The sequence below is a fragment of the Poromitra crassiceps genome (assembly GCF_964638095.1).
Source record: "Poromitra crassiceps genome assembly, chromosome: 6".
Lineage (NCBI taxonomy): Eukaryota > Metazoa > Chordata > Actinopteri > Beryciformes > Melamphaidae > Poromitra > Poromitra crassiceps.
In genome coordinates, this window is record NC_139627.1 from 41,601,962 (window position 1) to 41,617,102 (window position 15,141).

The 15,141-nt window shown below is 42.9% G+C and overlaps 1 protein-coding gene across 1 annotated transcript; it reads left to right on the forward strand.

Moving 5' to 3' along the window:
• Positions 1-7,114: 7,114 nt before the first annotated feature.
• ednrbb (endothelin receptor type Bb) lies at positions 7,115-13,971 on the forward strand (the record flags this gene model as incomplete). Its single annotated transcript, XM_083638242.1, has 9 exons — positions 7,115-7,168; positions 9,056-9,112; positions 10,411-10,794; positions 10,960-11,072; positions 11,321-11,525; positions 12,207-12,347; positions 12,469-12,602; positions 12,687-12,795; positions 13,813-13,971. The coding sequence occupies 9 exons, from the start codon at positions 7,115-7,117 to the stop codon at positions 13,969-13,971; spliced, it is 1,356 nt and encodes a 451-aa protein (XP_083494368.1).
• Between the last annotated feature and the right edge of the window lie 1,170 nt (positions 13,972-15,141).

A 15,141-nucleotide genomic window follows, 5' to 3' on the forward strand; every position in this document is an offset into this window, starting at 1 on the left:
TTAACGTTTTCTTTAATCCACAAACCATATGCCGTTGAATTCAAACTCGACAAGTAGGAGTCATTTTATACAGTTACAAAATGAGAAACTGTCATTCAAGGGTGTAATCTGTTGAATTAAATGACCACCCACACAAAGCCTTCAGGGGGTCTTCTTGGCAGCATGTTGCTTTTTCATTGGCAGCCTCTGTCTGTCCATCTGTGAGATGAGGCTGTGCTGGGGCCTGACCTTCCCTGAGCTGACAGTCTTTTGATAGGGGATGAGGGAGTGGATGTTCTGGAACAGGCCAATGATCTCTGCACTCTTCAGCTGCACCATGTCAGGCCCTGGCTGCATCAGACCTTTGGCTTGACTCCGCTGCGACAGCAAGAAAATATTAAAATAATTGAAAAGTCAGGACTTTGGCCTACAAAAACTGTCTGCCGTTTGCATCCCTTATTTCTCCCATTGCTAGGTTTAGTAACGTTAAGACAGTAACTCGATCACTTTGAGCTTTGCCCCCTACATTAAGGTGTGTGCTGTGTTTGCCAGAGGTAAAGGTGAGGTAGATGTTGAGGTTGGGCCTCAGGGTCAGATGGAGGGGCTGGTAGGGCGGAGCGTGAACATGATCCTCATGGTCCAGCCCACTCCAACGCTTTTTCAGAGCTCCTGTGTCACTGCAGCAGCCTCCCAGGTTTACCCTAATGGAGAGAAGCTGCTTGAGAAGAATAGGAAATCATACTTGTAAGCCCCTCAGGGTTTCTCATGTTCTCTCTCCCTCCATTATTATCATTTGTGACAATGAACTAAACCTAAATTGATCTCCTGCAGAGGAGCAGATATTAAAAGCAGATGCTCTGATTATGAAATATATGTATTACTTATATTGTATTATCAATCATATTTATGCTACGAAATAACATTTATGTTGCAATGAATAAACAACTAATCATACCAAATGAGGCCATTTTGGTGATAATAGGTACCCTGGCCCATAGTCGTGAAAATTCCCTGAATGCCAGACTTCAGCTCTTTGTCTTCGAAGATCATTTAGGCGAAATCAGCTGTATGTTTATGCACCAGATGGAAGAACAGCAAGTCTTCCTGATGGATAGCTTATAAATTATTAAGGGAAGCAATCACTGGTGGATAATTATTTCTGGAGTCACTGTCAGATAATTGTTCTTTGGGTCCTGTAATGTTGAAGGTATTGTCGCACAGATGCATGAAGGGGATGGGGTTAAGATCAGTAAAGGACATAGAGGTGTCTCTTCTACTGTTATCTCCTCAGTAGATGATTCAAAGCGGGCAGCACACGTACACCTGCTTCAAAGTTCTGACGTTTTGAGCTCCTTTGAAATGCCAAATCTTTCAACCTGCGGTGAGAGTGTTCCAAAGGCAAAACATCTCATCTGAGACTGAGAGCCATTTAATAGTGGAAACCAATAAGGGACAAGGCTGATCCTGACCTTTCATCTCTCCGCACCGCTCAGTCGCTTTCTTCAGTGATTGCCACTGGGCCCTCCAGCCAAAAACAATCTGACTTCCATGCCCTCTCACAGCTGAAATACTATATAAATATCATAAAACAGACCAAGATGTGAGAGGCAGAGATGGGGACTATTCCCACCCCCACAGTGAGTCAATAAGCACAATAATGAGACTTATGGTAATTCAACAGATGACAAAATAACATGAGCATGATACTATTGGGATTATTCTTTCTTTCTCAAATACATAATGGGGGGTGGAGGATCCAGTTAATGAGGTAGCCTATGAAAATCATGTTACAGCCTGGCATGCTTTAAAGCAAGCATCAGTAGAATCTTCAAGTAGCCTAATATGGCAGCAAATTGTAGCCTAATACTTGACAAATGTGGGCAAATTGTAAGTTCTGTAATTGAATTCTTATGCATACGTCATGTGGAGAGTCGTTTAAATGTGCTGTTTTCCTCCATACCTTGTCCCGATTAGTTAAAGACTCCTCAGTTTCTCCTTGGCAAGCTGCGGGAGTTTGCTGAGTGAATCCAACACTTCATTATCTGGGGATGTCTCCAGCTCAGACTTCGTGTTTTTGGGAGAGCTGAGAGAGAAAACAAAGACCATCCATAATTTATTCAATTCTCTTTGAGGTCTTTAACTTATGACTTCATGAATGATAAGTCAAAACCATGAAACTCCATGGATACCATGCCATACCATCTTAAACACGACAACACTTTCCCTGCTAGCCGCAATGGCAACTACATTTCTGCGTTTGGGTTTGGGCCAAGCAAGTTGCCATTCCGGAAGTGTGGGGGGCATTAGTGAGTAAACAGTGAGTCGTATTTCCGGGTTGCTCCAGATGAATGATTTTTGGTAGAAAGTTGATTTTATGCAACAATTTGGAAGCGGCAACTATATTTATTTAAAAGAAGAGGATGTTAGGCGTCGGATAGCGTCTTCACTTCAAGTTTCTGGCTCAGGTAAGGGTTGCTTTTAAGACCTAGACGCGAGAGCGGCGCCACGTTTGATTGGAAATGCGTCGTGGGTCGGCCGGCTAGCAGGGTAAACATAGGATGAGGATAAGACTTTAAAAGTCACATTCAACATGTCTTTGTCATTAGGAAATTACCTATCTAACACACAAATGAAATTGTGGTCACATCTTACAGTTACAACAGATTGGAGAAGCGCACCCATTGAAATAGGTTTCAGATTTGGAAGTCTTTGCATTGGCAAGTTATTTTCCTCTGTCCTCCACTGATTATGCTACATGTTATTTCGTACAACACGCCAAATGCAGTATGTTCCATTTAATTGGTGATTAAGTTTGAAATTATGTATCTGAATGTCCCATATAAACTAAGTTGCCCACAGACTATTCTGCTGCTAGCTGAATAGGCTGCATTATCACACTAATTTATGTCTTTTTTTCTGCAAAGCTCAGGTGGGTTGTGATCTGAATGAAGTTGCAAATTCAATTATTGTGAGCCACACCTCAATAAGCACCAGAAAATAATTTATGTAGACATTTAAATTAATGTACGACTAAAGACTGCTGTAAATGACGTCAGTTTATGACAATCATTCATTTCTCTGTTGAATCACTTGTGCCTTTGTCTTTTTGGGTGGCTTCTCCTTTTCCATTTGCCTCCTAAGTCGCTGCGTCTGGGTGATGAAACTATAATGGGGTTTAATGTTGTGTGGATTTGCAGAGTGGTACTGTAGGACATGCAGGTCTGCATCCGGCCAAGCAGAGAGGATCTCTAAGCTCGTCATTTGGCGATATCTCTCCAGAACGCCTGGCCCCAGCTTCTCATGGCTCTCTAGACAAATGAGCTGGGTTAAAAGAAAAATAACATGTCTATTTTCAAATGAATAGACTCAATTTCATCTGTGTATTATTATGCACAGATACAGAGCCATTAACCCCAATGTTTTGCTTTGTGATGAACATCATCGGTAGCCGGCGTTGTAGTTGTTGAGAGAGTAATAGGCCCTATTACAAAAAAAAAAGTTCTGACGGACTCAGGTAATGGGCACTCTACTCAGACTCTTCTTTGGTGACTCGGACTCGAACACGGGGGACTCGAGGCTCGACTTGGCCTCGAGATATAGTGACTTGACTACAACACTGTCTGTAGCACCAAAACATTAATGTAATGACCACTGTCATTTGCTGAAGGCAGTCTGACACAGAGGTTTATTTGTCTATACTTGGCTGTTATGTATAATGCAAAGACAAAGGAGAGACTATGATAACACTGTATGCACAATTTACACTACATCCATCATTACCCACCTTGAGCTTTGACCCCACATTGAAGCACACTTTGTTTTGACAGTGTGCGAAGGTGAGGTACATCATGCGTTCTTGTGTGTGTGTGATTGTGCACATCACTGATGTGATGTATGGGCCCAGGGCAAGATCAACAATACATCCAGCCAGCTCCAGCACCTTCTCAAAGCTCCTGTCTCACTGAAGCAGACACCTCCAGTAGGGGTTTCCGATTCACCCTTCAGACACAACACAGAGTTTAGCAATACAATTCTCACAACCTGTAGCATGAGCACAGGTTAAACAACAGGATGCACACAAGAGACAGTTTGGATTATTTTTGGAACCCATATTATGATATTTGTATTGGATTCCTAACTGACTCATTGAGTATTATCTCAGTTAGTATTTGGCTTGTTTCCCAGCCAGTCAGGGATGAGAACAATGACCAGATCACTCCGTTGGGATGGAAGCATGGTAGAGTGGTCTTTATTTTGTGAAAATGACTAATGGCGGGCTCAACGTCCTTGTCCTCCATGTAAGGGAAGTCACCAGCTTCTACAGAGGATATTACAATGGCTGCCTTCCCAGAAGGGTACCTTTATCTATTAAGAACCATTAACATTGTGCAAACCTTTTAACATAGGGAGCCAATTTGTACTTTGTCATTTGTACCTTATTAAATTCTGTGACCTATTAGCGATTGCGTGACTTTGTGTGATGAGTAAAAGGATACAAGGCGTTTGATCTGGATAGAAGGTGGGAAAACATTTCCCACTTGTGTAGAACTTATTGATGACATCTTTTTTTTGCAAAAACAAGTGATTTGTTGTCAGTATGCTGAAAATAAAAGCATCATTCTGGTTTAGGAGGGGCAAGGCCAGCAGCAATATCAGCGTGAAATGCATCAACATACCTGGCAATCTGCCTCCTGCAGTGCAAACATGCCACTGGTATCTTTGATATCTATCTGAGGGAATTGAGGCTCGTCTTTGATATTGTAAATCTCACTTGACAGACGAGGAGATTTGGTTGATCCTCCATCTGCCTGAACAGACAAAGAAATCAATCCCTTTATTGACATTTTTTTCAGTGAGAAGCATGAGAAGAATGCATGCTCAATATCTTCTTCATCATTTATAGTACGGCTACCCCATTCTTCAGTAAAGTACAATCTGACCTGCACTCAGGATTTTTTTGGGGGATTTTTTTTGATTTTTACATGACGACCATAGTGCAGCCAGATAGACATTTTTCGGCCACTGCCTTCCTCAGTAGCTGCATATACCGTTGGATGCATACAGTGCTGAGTTACACTGTCACCGACAATGGACAATACCAAGACTTGAAGGCATCTAACAGAAAATCGAAAATCTCCTCGCATTTTTGTTCCTGTACAAATTCAACTTAAACACTAACGGAATGGGAGCTCTTCCATCACATGTGATGGATGCAATGCAACCGATATTAATACAGGCAATGCAGGACAACCAATTGCATTTACGTGGTCAGCAGCAATGAGACACGATCATTTCAGTAGAATGAATTGATGCAGGGAGGGCAGTTTTCGAACAGCTTCTTGTCAAAACAGACAGTTGCATCTACTCACCTCTGCTTTGCCTGCTCTTTTGCATCTCTCTTCTCCTTCTGGCTGACGAGGGCTGTGTGAGGGTTCACAAACATCAATCTTTCTCTCAAACTCTTCCTGTGACCATTTCGGCTCCACTTCCACAAGAAACTATTCCCCCCCCCCCTTCTCTTGCTCACAGCAAAAAAGCTGAATAAAAAGATGAAGTATTAAAACATTTCTGTAGCTGCTGAGAGCTCTTTCTCCTACAGTACTAAACCCGTCCCCACTGCGTCACCACAAATGAAGCAGTCACTCCGGAAAGGTTATCTGAGCACTCATTATTTCTTAATGAATTTGTTTTCAATTTCTCGCTGGAAGTAAACAGGCCACTCTCACCGTCTCGAGCTGCGTTTCATTTTCCAATAGCTCAGTGCGTATGATTATGAAGGGGGCTTTACAGGGCTGCTGGCAGTACTCGCACTCAGCAAGATGTGTGTCTCCCATTTGGACTCAACCTCTGGAACCTATAGTGTAGCAAAAACACATTCACAATCACTCTCCGCCTCTGCTGTTAGAGCATCCGCATGCTGCCTGCTACTGTATTACTGCCAGAAGATGAAAAAGACCATCACTGTCATTGCCAGGCACTACAGGCAGTATAGAGATATTGGTTCATGTCAAAGGCACCTTTTCAAACAAGAGCAGGAGTTTGTTTTGACTCGGGCTTGTATGCGAAGAGAGTGGGTGGGCGGCCCCAGGCGAGGTAAACCATAATCCTCCTTTGATGTCGTTTCATCCTCCGTCTCCTTGGTTTTGTTAGGAAACCAAGACCTATGCACATTACCTGATTAGTACAAATGAGATAACACTCCATTTCGCCACGCGCTATCTCTGTCAAACGGCACAGTGACCATGCTCATACACGCCTGCCTGCCTGCAAAGACTCAGGGTTTCCGTTTCCTTCTGAAGTACTGCACAAGAGAGAAATAATGAGGAGTTTGGCAGATGTTGGAGTCATGAGAGAGAGGGGAGAGGTGACCCCCTCTGTACCCTGACTGTCTGACGTAGGCTACCTTGACAGCTGAAGGAGAGGATGTGCTCCACCCCTCCAGTCTGTCTGAGTGCTCACCACAGTGATGACTCCTCCATCCAATGCATGTCAGCTCTGGTGAGACCAAACTGCTCCTGGTGGGACAGAGAAGTCTAGTATTATTCTGCCAGAACAGCTTTGTTTATCTTACTATATATACCCCCCGTCGTATGTCACATTAAGGACTTTTTTTCTTTGCACTTTGCACACATTTGAGATTGATTTTCTGTATTACTTTGTCTTCTACTATTGATGTGACCGCTGTGCTGCATACTTGCACTGAGTCAAATTCCTCGTTTCTCGTATCTAATTAGGCTACTTACTGTGGCTATCTTACTATATAATCACAAAATATCTGTCTGAGCACATTTATCTCCCCAACTGTTGCTCTGATCGCCTCCAGATTTCGCGAAAACACTTTGCAAGGGTCTGGAATGAATCTGGTGCAAAAGAAAAGAAGAAAGAATATCGTTATGTTATAGGCCTTCGCACTCCACAGAGCCATTGTGACACCGATGATGTCATCAGTGAGGATGTCACTCCAGCAATTGTGATGTCATCAGTGATGATGTCATCAGTGATGTCACTCAAGCAATTGTGATGTCATCAGTGATGTGATAAAGAAATCAGTGATGTCACTGAAGCAAGTTTGCTGCTGAGTTTCACATGTGATAATGGGTCTGTGGGACAGAGCGGGTGGGGAAGGAACCAGACGATGGCTTCCACCCCTGGGCTGAAATCTCTATTAACGGAGGACCCCTTCATGAAGGTGAAGCGTGTTGCTCAAGAGGGATTAGGAGCGGAGGAACATGATACGAGGTGCAACAGCCAAGATTGAAGAGGTGTGAGAAACACCGGAAACTTGAAAGAAGAAGAAGAACCAGGTCTAGAGTGAGACCATCCAACTGTGAGAGGCAGCAATTTGCCGCAAGGCATCCGTAGAAGAAGAAGAAGGTTCACAGTTGAAACAGCGCCCCTGTAGTTACCCTGTAATTTACATGTAAGTACGAGTGAATTAACATTGCTTTAGAATACAGCCTGCGGCCCTGTAGTTACTCTCATATAACTAGGAGGGAATAAAACATTGCTTTAGAATACAGCCCGCACCCCTGTAGTTACCATGTAATTACATGTACTGTAAGTACATAACTAATTACTGTAAGTATGAGGGAATTAACATTGCTTTAGAATACAGCCCACAACCCCTGTAGTTACCCTAATAGGTACCCGATAGTTACAGAATAACTACAGTATAACTGAGTTCTCCTAAATTGAAATGAAATTGAAATGATTATTCCTCATAGAACATACGTACCCCTGTAACAACATATAGTATGCCAAATACCATACGGTTTGCAGAATAGGTACCTGGTAGTTACAAAAATAGGTAAGGTATCTTTATGAGTCCCTTTATTACCCCCTTATTCCATAAATTCAGATTTTCTTACCCTGTACTTATCCTGTAAGTTCAGAATTTGTTACCCTGCTTACCCTGTACATAAGTTCAGATTTCCATTGTTTGAAATCAACAAGGTCATTCATTATGAGGCTAATAATCACGCTACTGCCACCCACAGGCATAGAAGAGTAGCACAACGACTATGCCTGTGGGTGGCAGTATCGCTGAGAGCTATCAAATCAATTCTTTGGTTCTGATGCAGCTTACATTTTTGGGACATTTTTTGGACCCAATTTCCCAAGTGTTCTGACAGGGTGTATCACAGTGTGGTACGGCAACCTGACCGCCCAGGACTGCAGACTGCTGCAGAGGACTGTGAAGACAGCAGCTAAAATCATCGGCACAAAACTACCAAACCTCCATAACATCTTCACCACTCGCTGTAAAAAGAAAGCCGAGAACATTATCAAAGACACCAGCCACCCCGCTCATACCCTGTTCTCACTCCTACCGGAGCATCAAATCACACACCACCCGTCTCAGTAACAGCTTTTTCCCTCAGGCAGTCAGGCTGCTGAACAGTTGACTCACACACACCGCAACGCACTGCACCATTATTGTATTGTACTGTATTGTGGTTTGTGTTATGTCTACACGCACTGTGTACAGACATGTCTGTATCACGTGTAGCCTATAGTTATGTAGGTCTACACCCTTTTTCTGTCGGTCTTTGCGACCATGTCCTTGTGTATGTAAGGCTGAGGGTGCTCAGAGCATAAAGAATTTCATTGTATTTATACATTGTATTATACATAAATAAACTACTTGAACTTGAACTTGAACTTGAGCGGCACACCTCACATCAATCTCTCATGGTGCCGCAATGCTAAATGCTCAACTTGGTCATTTAAGCTAGGCTAAAAGAAAATCATCATCATCATCATCATCATCATCATCATCATCATCATCATAATAATAATAATAATAGGACAATAATAATTTCTTACTGCCGTTTCATTTACCAGTATGCCCGAAGTCCTAAGTCCTAAGATAGACTAGAGAGTTCACAACATTTGAACAGCTGTCATACTTTTCCACAAACCATCTCAGCCAACTCACTTTTCTTAACCGGTTGTTCTCGTGGATGTTTGCCAGCACATACTTTCCCAAGGTCATTTGTCGCCAGCGGCACATTTCAGCTTTCAAAGGAGACGCGTGATGCTCTCTGTGGTTGTCCCATGTCTCCTGCTCCTCCAGGCTCTGCAGGCTGTCATGAAGCTGTCTGTGGAGGGGAAAAGTCACCTCAGTAGGACTGTCTGAGGATGCAGAGGCAGTAGCTATAGCGATAGCCTATCTCCCATATGATGGAGGCTGACTCATTTTCAAAACTACCGCATATGACAACTGAAGCAAACCCTCTGGAGGGGCACGACTCACTGAACATGGCACGGTTCCATCTGTTTTGTTTTGTTTGTTTAAATGGGGCTCATCGTCAGTTACATGGCAATAGTTTTGCCTCAGGTCCATCCAGAATGCCATATAGACAAATGACATAATATATAGAGTGAGTGAGTGAGTGAGTGAGTGAGTGAGTGAGTCAGTCAGTCAGTCAGTCAGTCAGTCAGTCAGTCAGTCAGTCAGAGATAGATAGATAGATAGATAGATAGATAGATAGATAGATAGATAGATAGATAGATAGATAGATAGATAGATAGCCTAAACGTATTGTGTTATCCATATGTGTGGGTCTGGATGTCACTAATACGTATATGGCAGTTTTGTTTTGTTTTGTTGTCTGTTGTTTTATCTCTGCACTTCATTGTACAGGAAACTATTTCTATTCGCATTACATTCATTAATGATGTGATAGAGGCATGATGGAACTCATCTGCTTAAATCAAAATAAAATCATCAAAAGTAAGATAGGCATTTGGCTACAGTTATTCAGATTTTGAGATTCGTTCAACTTTTATGTGGAACAGGCAAATAGCAAAAAAAAAAAAAATTATGAAAAAAGGAGGGGGTGACATAGGCTACTATCCCTGCTGAAACATGTAGCCTGGAATGATCTAATTCTGCACTAACAGACAATAAACCTCAACACGATGCACTCAGGGTGATGCATCAAGGTAAGTAACAGTAGTGACAGAGTGATGACTAAGTGATAGGCTACCTTAGACTATAAAATCTTGATTTCCCCCTGCTGGGGTTTAACATTGATAGCAGTCACAGCAGCATAAGACGTTGTGTGTGTTGGACGTACAGCCTGTTTTGTGGGGCTTACAGAGACTCCTTTGATGCAGAGTGTGCATATTTACATCTGAAGGTAAGCTGGCATAATTCACTGTAAATGATAGCAATGTTTAGACAGACTTTTTTCTTTGCCTTTTGTTGTAACTTGTGATCAATATAACTGAAGCAGAAGAAGCACTAATATACCTTGATCAGTTTGTCGTAGGCTAAACCTCAAAAGCTATAGGATGCTGCACTGGTGTGGTAATGCTTTTCATTCTGGTTTTTCAGCCAAAATGCCAGCCAAAACATTTCAGGGCCTTCTGAGGGAATCATCAACCATACGGCTCGTGGCTCTTGTTCTTTGCCTATCGCTGCAGGGGAACATTGCCGCCGGCGCAGAGACCAGTGATCAGCATTCAGAACCATTCCCCGTGATTGAACTCCCTGAAACGCCGTCCCCTGCTCTTTTGATCCTGGAGAAGCACAAAAACAGCTCAATTCATCCACCCCGGGTATCAGAACCGAGAGCACCGCCCCCTCCCATGTGCCTGGAGTCGGCCGGGATCCGAGACACGTTCAAATATATCAATAGTGTGGTCTCTCTCCTCGTGTTCGTCGTCGGAATAGTGGGGAACTCGGCCTTGTTGAGAATCATATATGTAAACAAATGCATGAGAAGCGGCCCCAACATTCTCATTGCGAGCCTTGCTTTGGGAGATCTCATACATATTGTGATAGACATTCCAATCAACGCGTACAGGGTGAGTTATTTGCCACAAGGCGTGCAATTTACAACGAGAAAGTAATGTGTCGACATGCTGTTCCTCTGCTGTTTCTGTCCATTGTAGAACGTCGGCCTTCTCATTCTGCCTTGAATGGACCGTGTGCCCTGCTAGTTACAAAACATCCCCCTGTTCTCTTTGCAGCTCATAGCAGAAGATTGGCCATTTGGTTTGCTATTGTGTAAACTGGTCCCCTTCATACAGAAAACATCTGTTGGAATTACTGTGCTGAGTCTATGTGCCTTGAGTGTTGACAGGTAAGGAAATCTCAAAAGAACATCTCATTTCCCCCACCACTGAATCTTTTCACTGCTCTTGATAAGCGACACTGTGTCCCTGTGCTGTAAAAGTAAATGGTGTCTGTTGGCTACTATCTATATTTCATCAAACAGATAGATTTGTTTGGTATCAGCAGCCCTTGAAATGTTCTTTAATCGAGGAGTGTTTTCGTTGTTATGGGAAAAAGACCCTCCAGCCGAATCATTTCCCCCCACTGATTTCTCAGATATCGAGCAGTTGTATCCTGGAATCGAATCAAAGGCATTGGCGTGTCCATGTGGACAGCAATGGAAATAACTCTGATATGGGTTCTTTCCACCATGCTGGCTGTGCCTGAAGTCGTTGCCTTTGATATGATAACAATGGACTATAAAGGAAAGCACCTGAGAATATGCCTACTTCATCCCATGCAAACAACACCGTTCATGCAGGTAATGTGATAGCCCCCCGAACAATGCAACAAGATAAAACAAACTGATCAACATGTCTTTGATTTGATTCTCTTTTCATCTCAAGTAACGGCTGATACTGTAGTACGCATAACAAAGAAAAACTCATTTTGTATAATGATTTTGGCCAACAACTGATGTAGAACACATGCTTATATCATCTCATAAAAAATGTCCTTGTTAACCTAGCTAGACATGATTACTATAAACCAGGGGGTTTCAAAGTGGGAGGCGGGCCTCCCCAGGGGGGCTCCAAGCAGTTTCAGGGGAGGCTCAGTGAATGGAAGTGAACAAAATATTACATTCGATATCAAAACGAGATCACATAGAATAGCCTAATTGTGTGTGATTTGGTTAAAGAGATGCAGTAGTATTGGGAAATTTGACTGTTTCCCCCACTTTCCCGCAGTCAGAAAAAAGAAAAGTCTGAAGCTATCTTGTCTCAATTGTTGAGATCAAATAATTGTTTGGATCAAATAACATGATGCACGATCCCATAGGCATCCAGGAATTTAGCGAAACGAAAGGCCAGGGGAGGCCCACAGCCTCAGACTTTGAAAATCCCTGCTATAAACCATTGTTGCACAGGGTGCTATATCATAGCAGTCATTGGGCATCTGCAACAGTGACTGATTGTGCATCTTTGTCATCTTGAATCAACAGTTTTATAAATCAGCTAAAGACTGGTGGCTCTTTGGATTCTACTTTTGCATGCCGCTGGCCTGGACCGCTGTCTTCTACACACTAATGACCAGGAAGATGCTGAGGAACACTGAGAATACATTAAGCGACCACACCAAACAGGTTCTTCATTACCCAGTCCATTTGCTTAAGGACATGTTTGTGATATTTAATAACTTGCTAGCATTTAGTTCAGTTGAACATGTACTGTTACTATTCATCCTGTCTCTTCCTTTCATACCAGAGACGAGAAGTAGCAAAAACCGTCTTCTGTTTGGTGATTGTGTTTGCACTCTGCTGGCTGCCACTTTACCTCAGCAGAATCTTGAAATTAACCATATATGATGAGAAAGACCCTAAGAGGTGCCGGCTACTCAGGTAAGCCTGGAGAAAACACTGGACCCGCCTTGTTCTGCACCATTCACCTTTGTGTGATGTAACCAACTCGACCTCCTCTCTTAGTGTCTTTCTGGTCCTGGACTACTTCGGCATCAATATGGCATCACTCAACTCGTGCATCAACCCTATTGCGTTGTACATCGTCAGCAAAAGATTCAAGACATGTTTCAAGGTAAGATATACTCCTAGAGACTGTTTCAGATTAATTCTGTTGCTAGGGAACAGGACTCAAGTTTATTTCCTGTCCGTTATTGTAATTAGCAAACCCTGCAACAGGAAGTATATTAGGGCTAGGGACAATTTGGAATGTTTTATGTTGTCAAGTTGAAATGGTTTACTTAGTTCTCATGATCCATTGATCCATTTGAAGAGAAAGCTGATGGGACACGGGGACAGAAAACACCTCGATCCACATTGGATGAACGTACTGTCTCTTCAAGGTCGTGTCGGAGTCGTCTTTAAAATGGCCCGCAGCGAAGCAACGTTAGGCGGTGAATAGTGAGAATGGTCTGCGAAAACATAGTCAGACACCAGACAATCTTACCCAAAAGTTCATCACTGAATCAGAGTGAAGTCAGGCAGGCAATGATTCAGTCTAGTGAAAAGGCCGTTTGAAAGGCAGGCACTCTTCGAGCATGTTTCTAAGCCTTAATTGCATGGCTAGTTCAAAAGAACAGCTCAAAAAAGACGTCCAGTGTGTTTGTGCCGTGGCTGTCATCATTAGAGCCGCACACCAAACTGCACGGAGAACTACTCTGTTATTCTTGTTCCTCGGCAATAATGGCTTTTAGTGTTTATATTTCTTTTATTTTTTTGCTTCAAGATAGTGCTTGGAATTACTTTTACACACACACACACACACACACACACACACACACACACACACACACACACACACACACACACACACACACACACACACACACACACACACACACACACACACACACACACACACACACACTGAACAGAACCACTCTCTATTCTCTCCTCTCCAAACTAAGAATTCACTATTAATCTTTCACTGAAGGTCATTGTTCAAAGAAATATGGCAAGACTGCATATCCACTGGGATTATAACATGAACACCGGCCGGCTAAATAAACCTTCTTACTAATTTTTTTCCATGTGAAGGGGATGGTGGTTGATGATCAACATGTCTTTGTGTGTGGTGACTGTGGTCCTCCAGGCATCTCTGTGCGGTTGGTGTCTGCCTCGCCACGCTGTCAGCCATGATGAGGTACAGTCTGTTTTGAAGTCCAAAGTGCAGGAGCAAGCCTCAGAGCACAGCAACATCAAAGCTCAGAAAGCCACTTCTGCACCTCTACCTGAGCACGAGGACACCTAACTACGTTGACCAAAACAGATGTGGACTGAACTGTGGAAATAATAGACTGTAGAGTGTGATTTATTATCCCGTATGTGTGATTTAGCTATGAAAGTAGCACTCTGCCTTTGGTAGCTCAGCAAAGTCTGACCTCCACCAAACTTGGCATCCGTTCCTAATAATGTGGAATACCTGGTGAATAACATGCAGCACTCCCTGTCTGTTGTACTATTGTCGTCAGGCGAACATCTGCTTTGGCATGAGCAACCGGGAGAGTCAGACTACTTGCCCCCGGGGCTTGACTCACTCCCAACCATTACATCAGATTTTACCTACTACCTATCTCCTTATCATGAATCACAGTTCTCAAATCACTGTTTTGGGCACAATGTTAACCTTGCATACATCAGCAGCACACATTTAATCATGGTTCACCACCTGCGAATTTGATTTTGGATTCTGGAAAGATACTCCACCGCATGAAATCAAGCAAAATATGGAATTAACTGCAGCGGTTTTAAGGCTGGTATGGCATATTATTAGACCATAAACGTGTGTTTTCATCTCTGTTCAGTTCCCACACACACAGCGCAGCCAAAGTGTTTATAGCGTTCCTTCCGTTCTTGAACCTTGCGCAACGTAGCAAATTGGAGCCACAACAAGTAAATTCTGTCACCCACCAGTGAATGACTGATTGATGGTGGCCTATTTTTAATGCATTGTTAAATGTGTAATGCATGGAGACACTTTCTAAAAGACGTGAGAGTGGGAAAGGAGGAAAGCGAAGATGACAGAATGAGGTCAGGAGGAGAGAGGCAGGGGAGGGGGGGGAGAGAGATGAGCACCTGATAGGTCTTCCTGTCACAGGACAAGGCAAGCACAATCGAGCGTCGTTTCTCCAGCTCACCCTGGATCACTCGGCAAAACTGTCTTCATGCTGTACTATGTTGCAATGCTTATTAAAAGTTCCCCATGTCTAAATAAAGAACACAACTTTCTACCAAGAGTCAATTAATAATGTCAGTGTTGGAGCACGCACGCCAATTACATTATGATCCATGTAGAAGAGATAATTCCACACATGATGATGACTTCATTATTATTATTTTATTTAAACTAGTTTTCGAGGATAGCACTCAGATATTCTTTTCACACTGCATTTCTTCATAGCAATGCCATTGTGCAAAATGC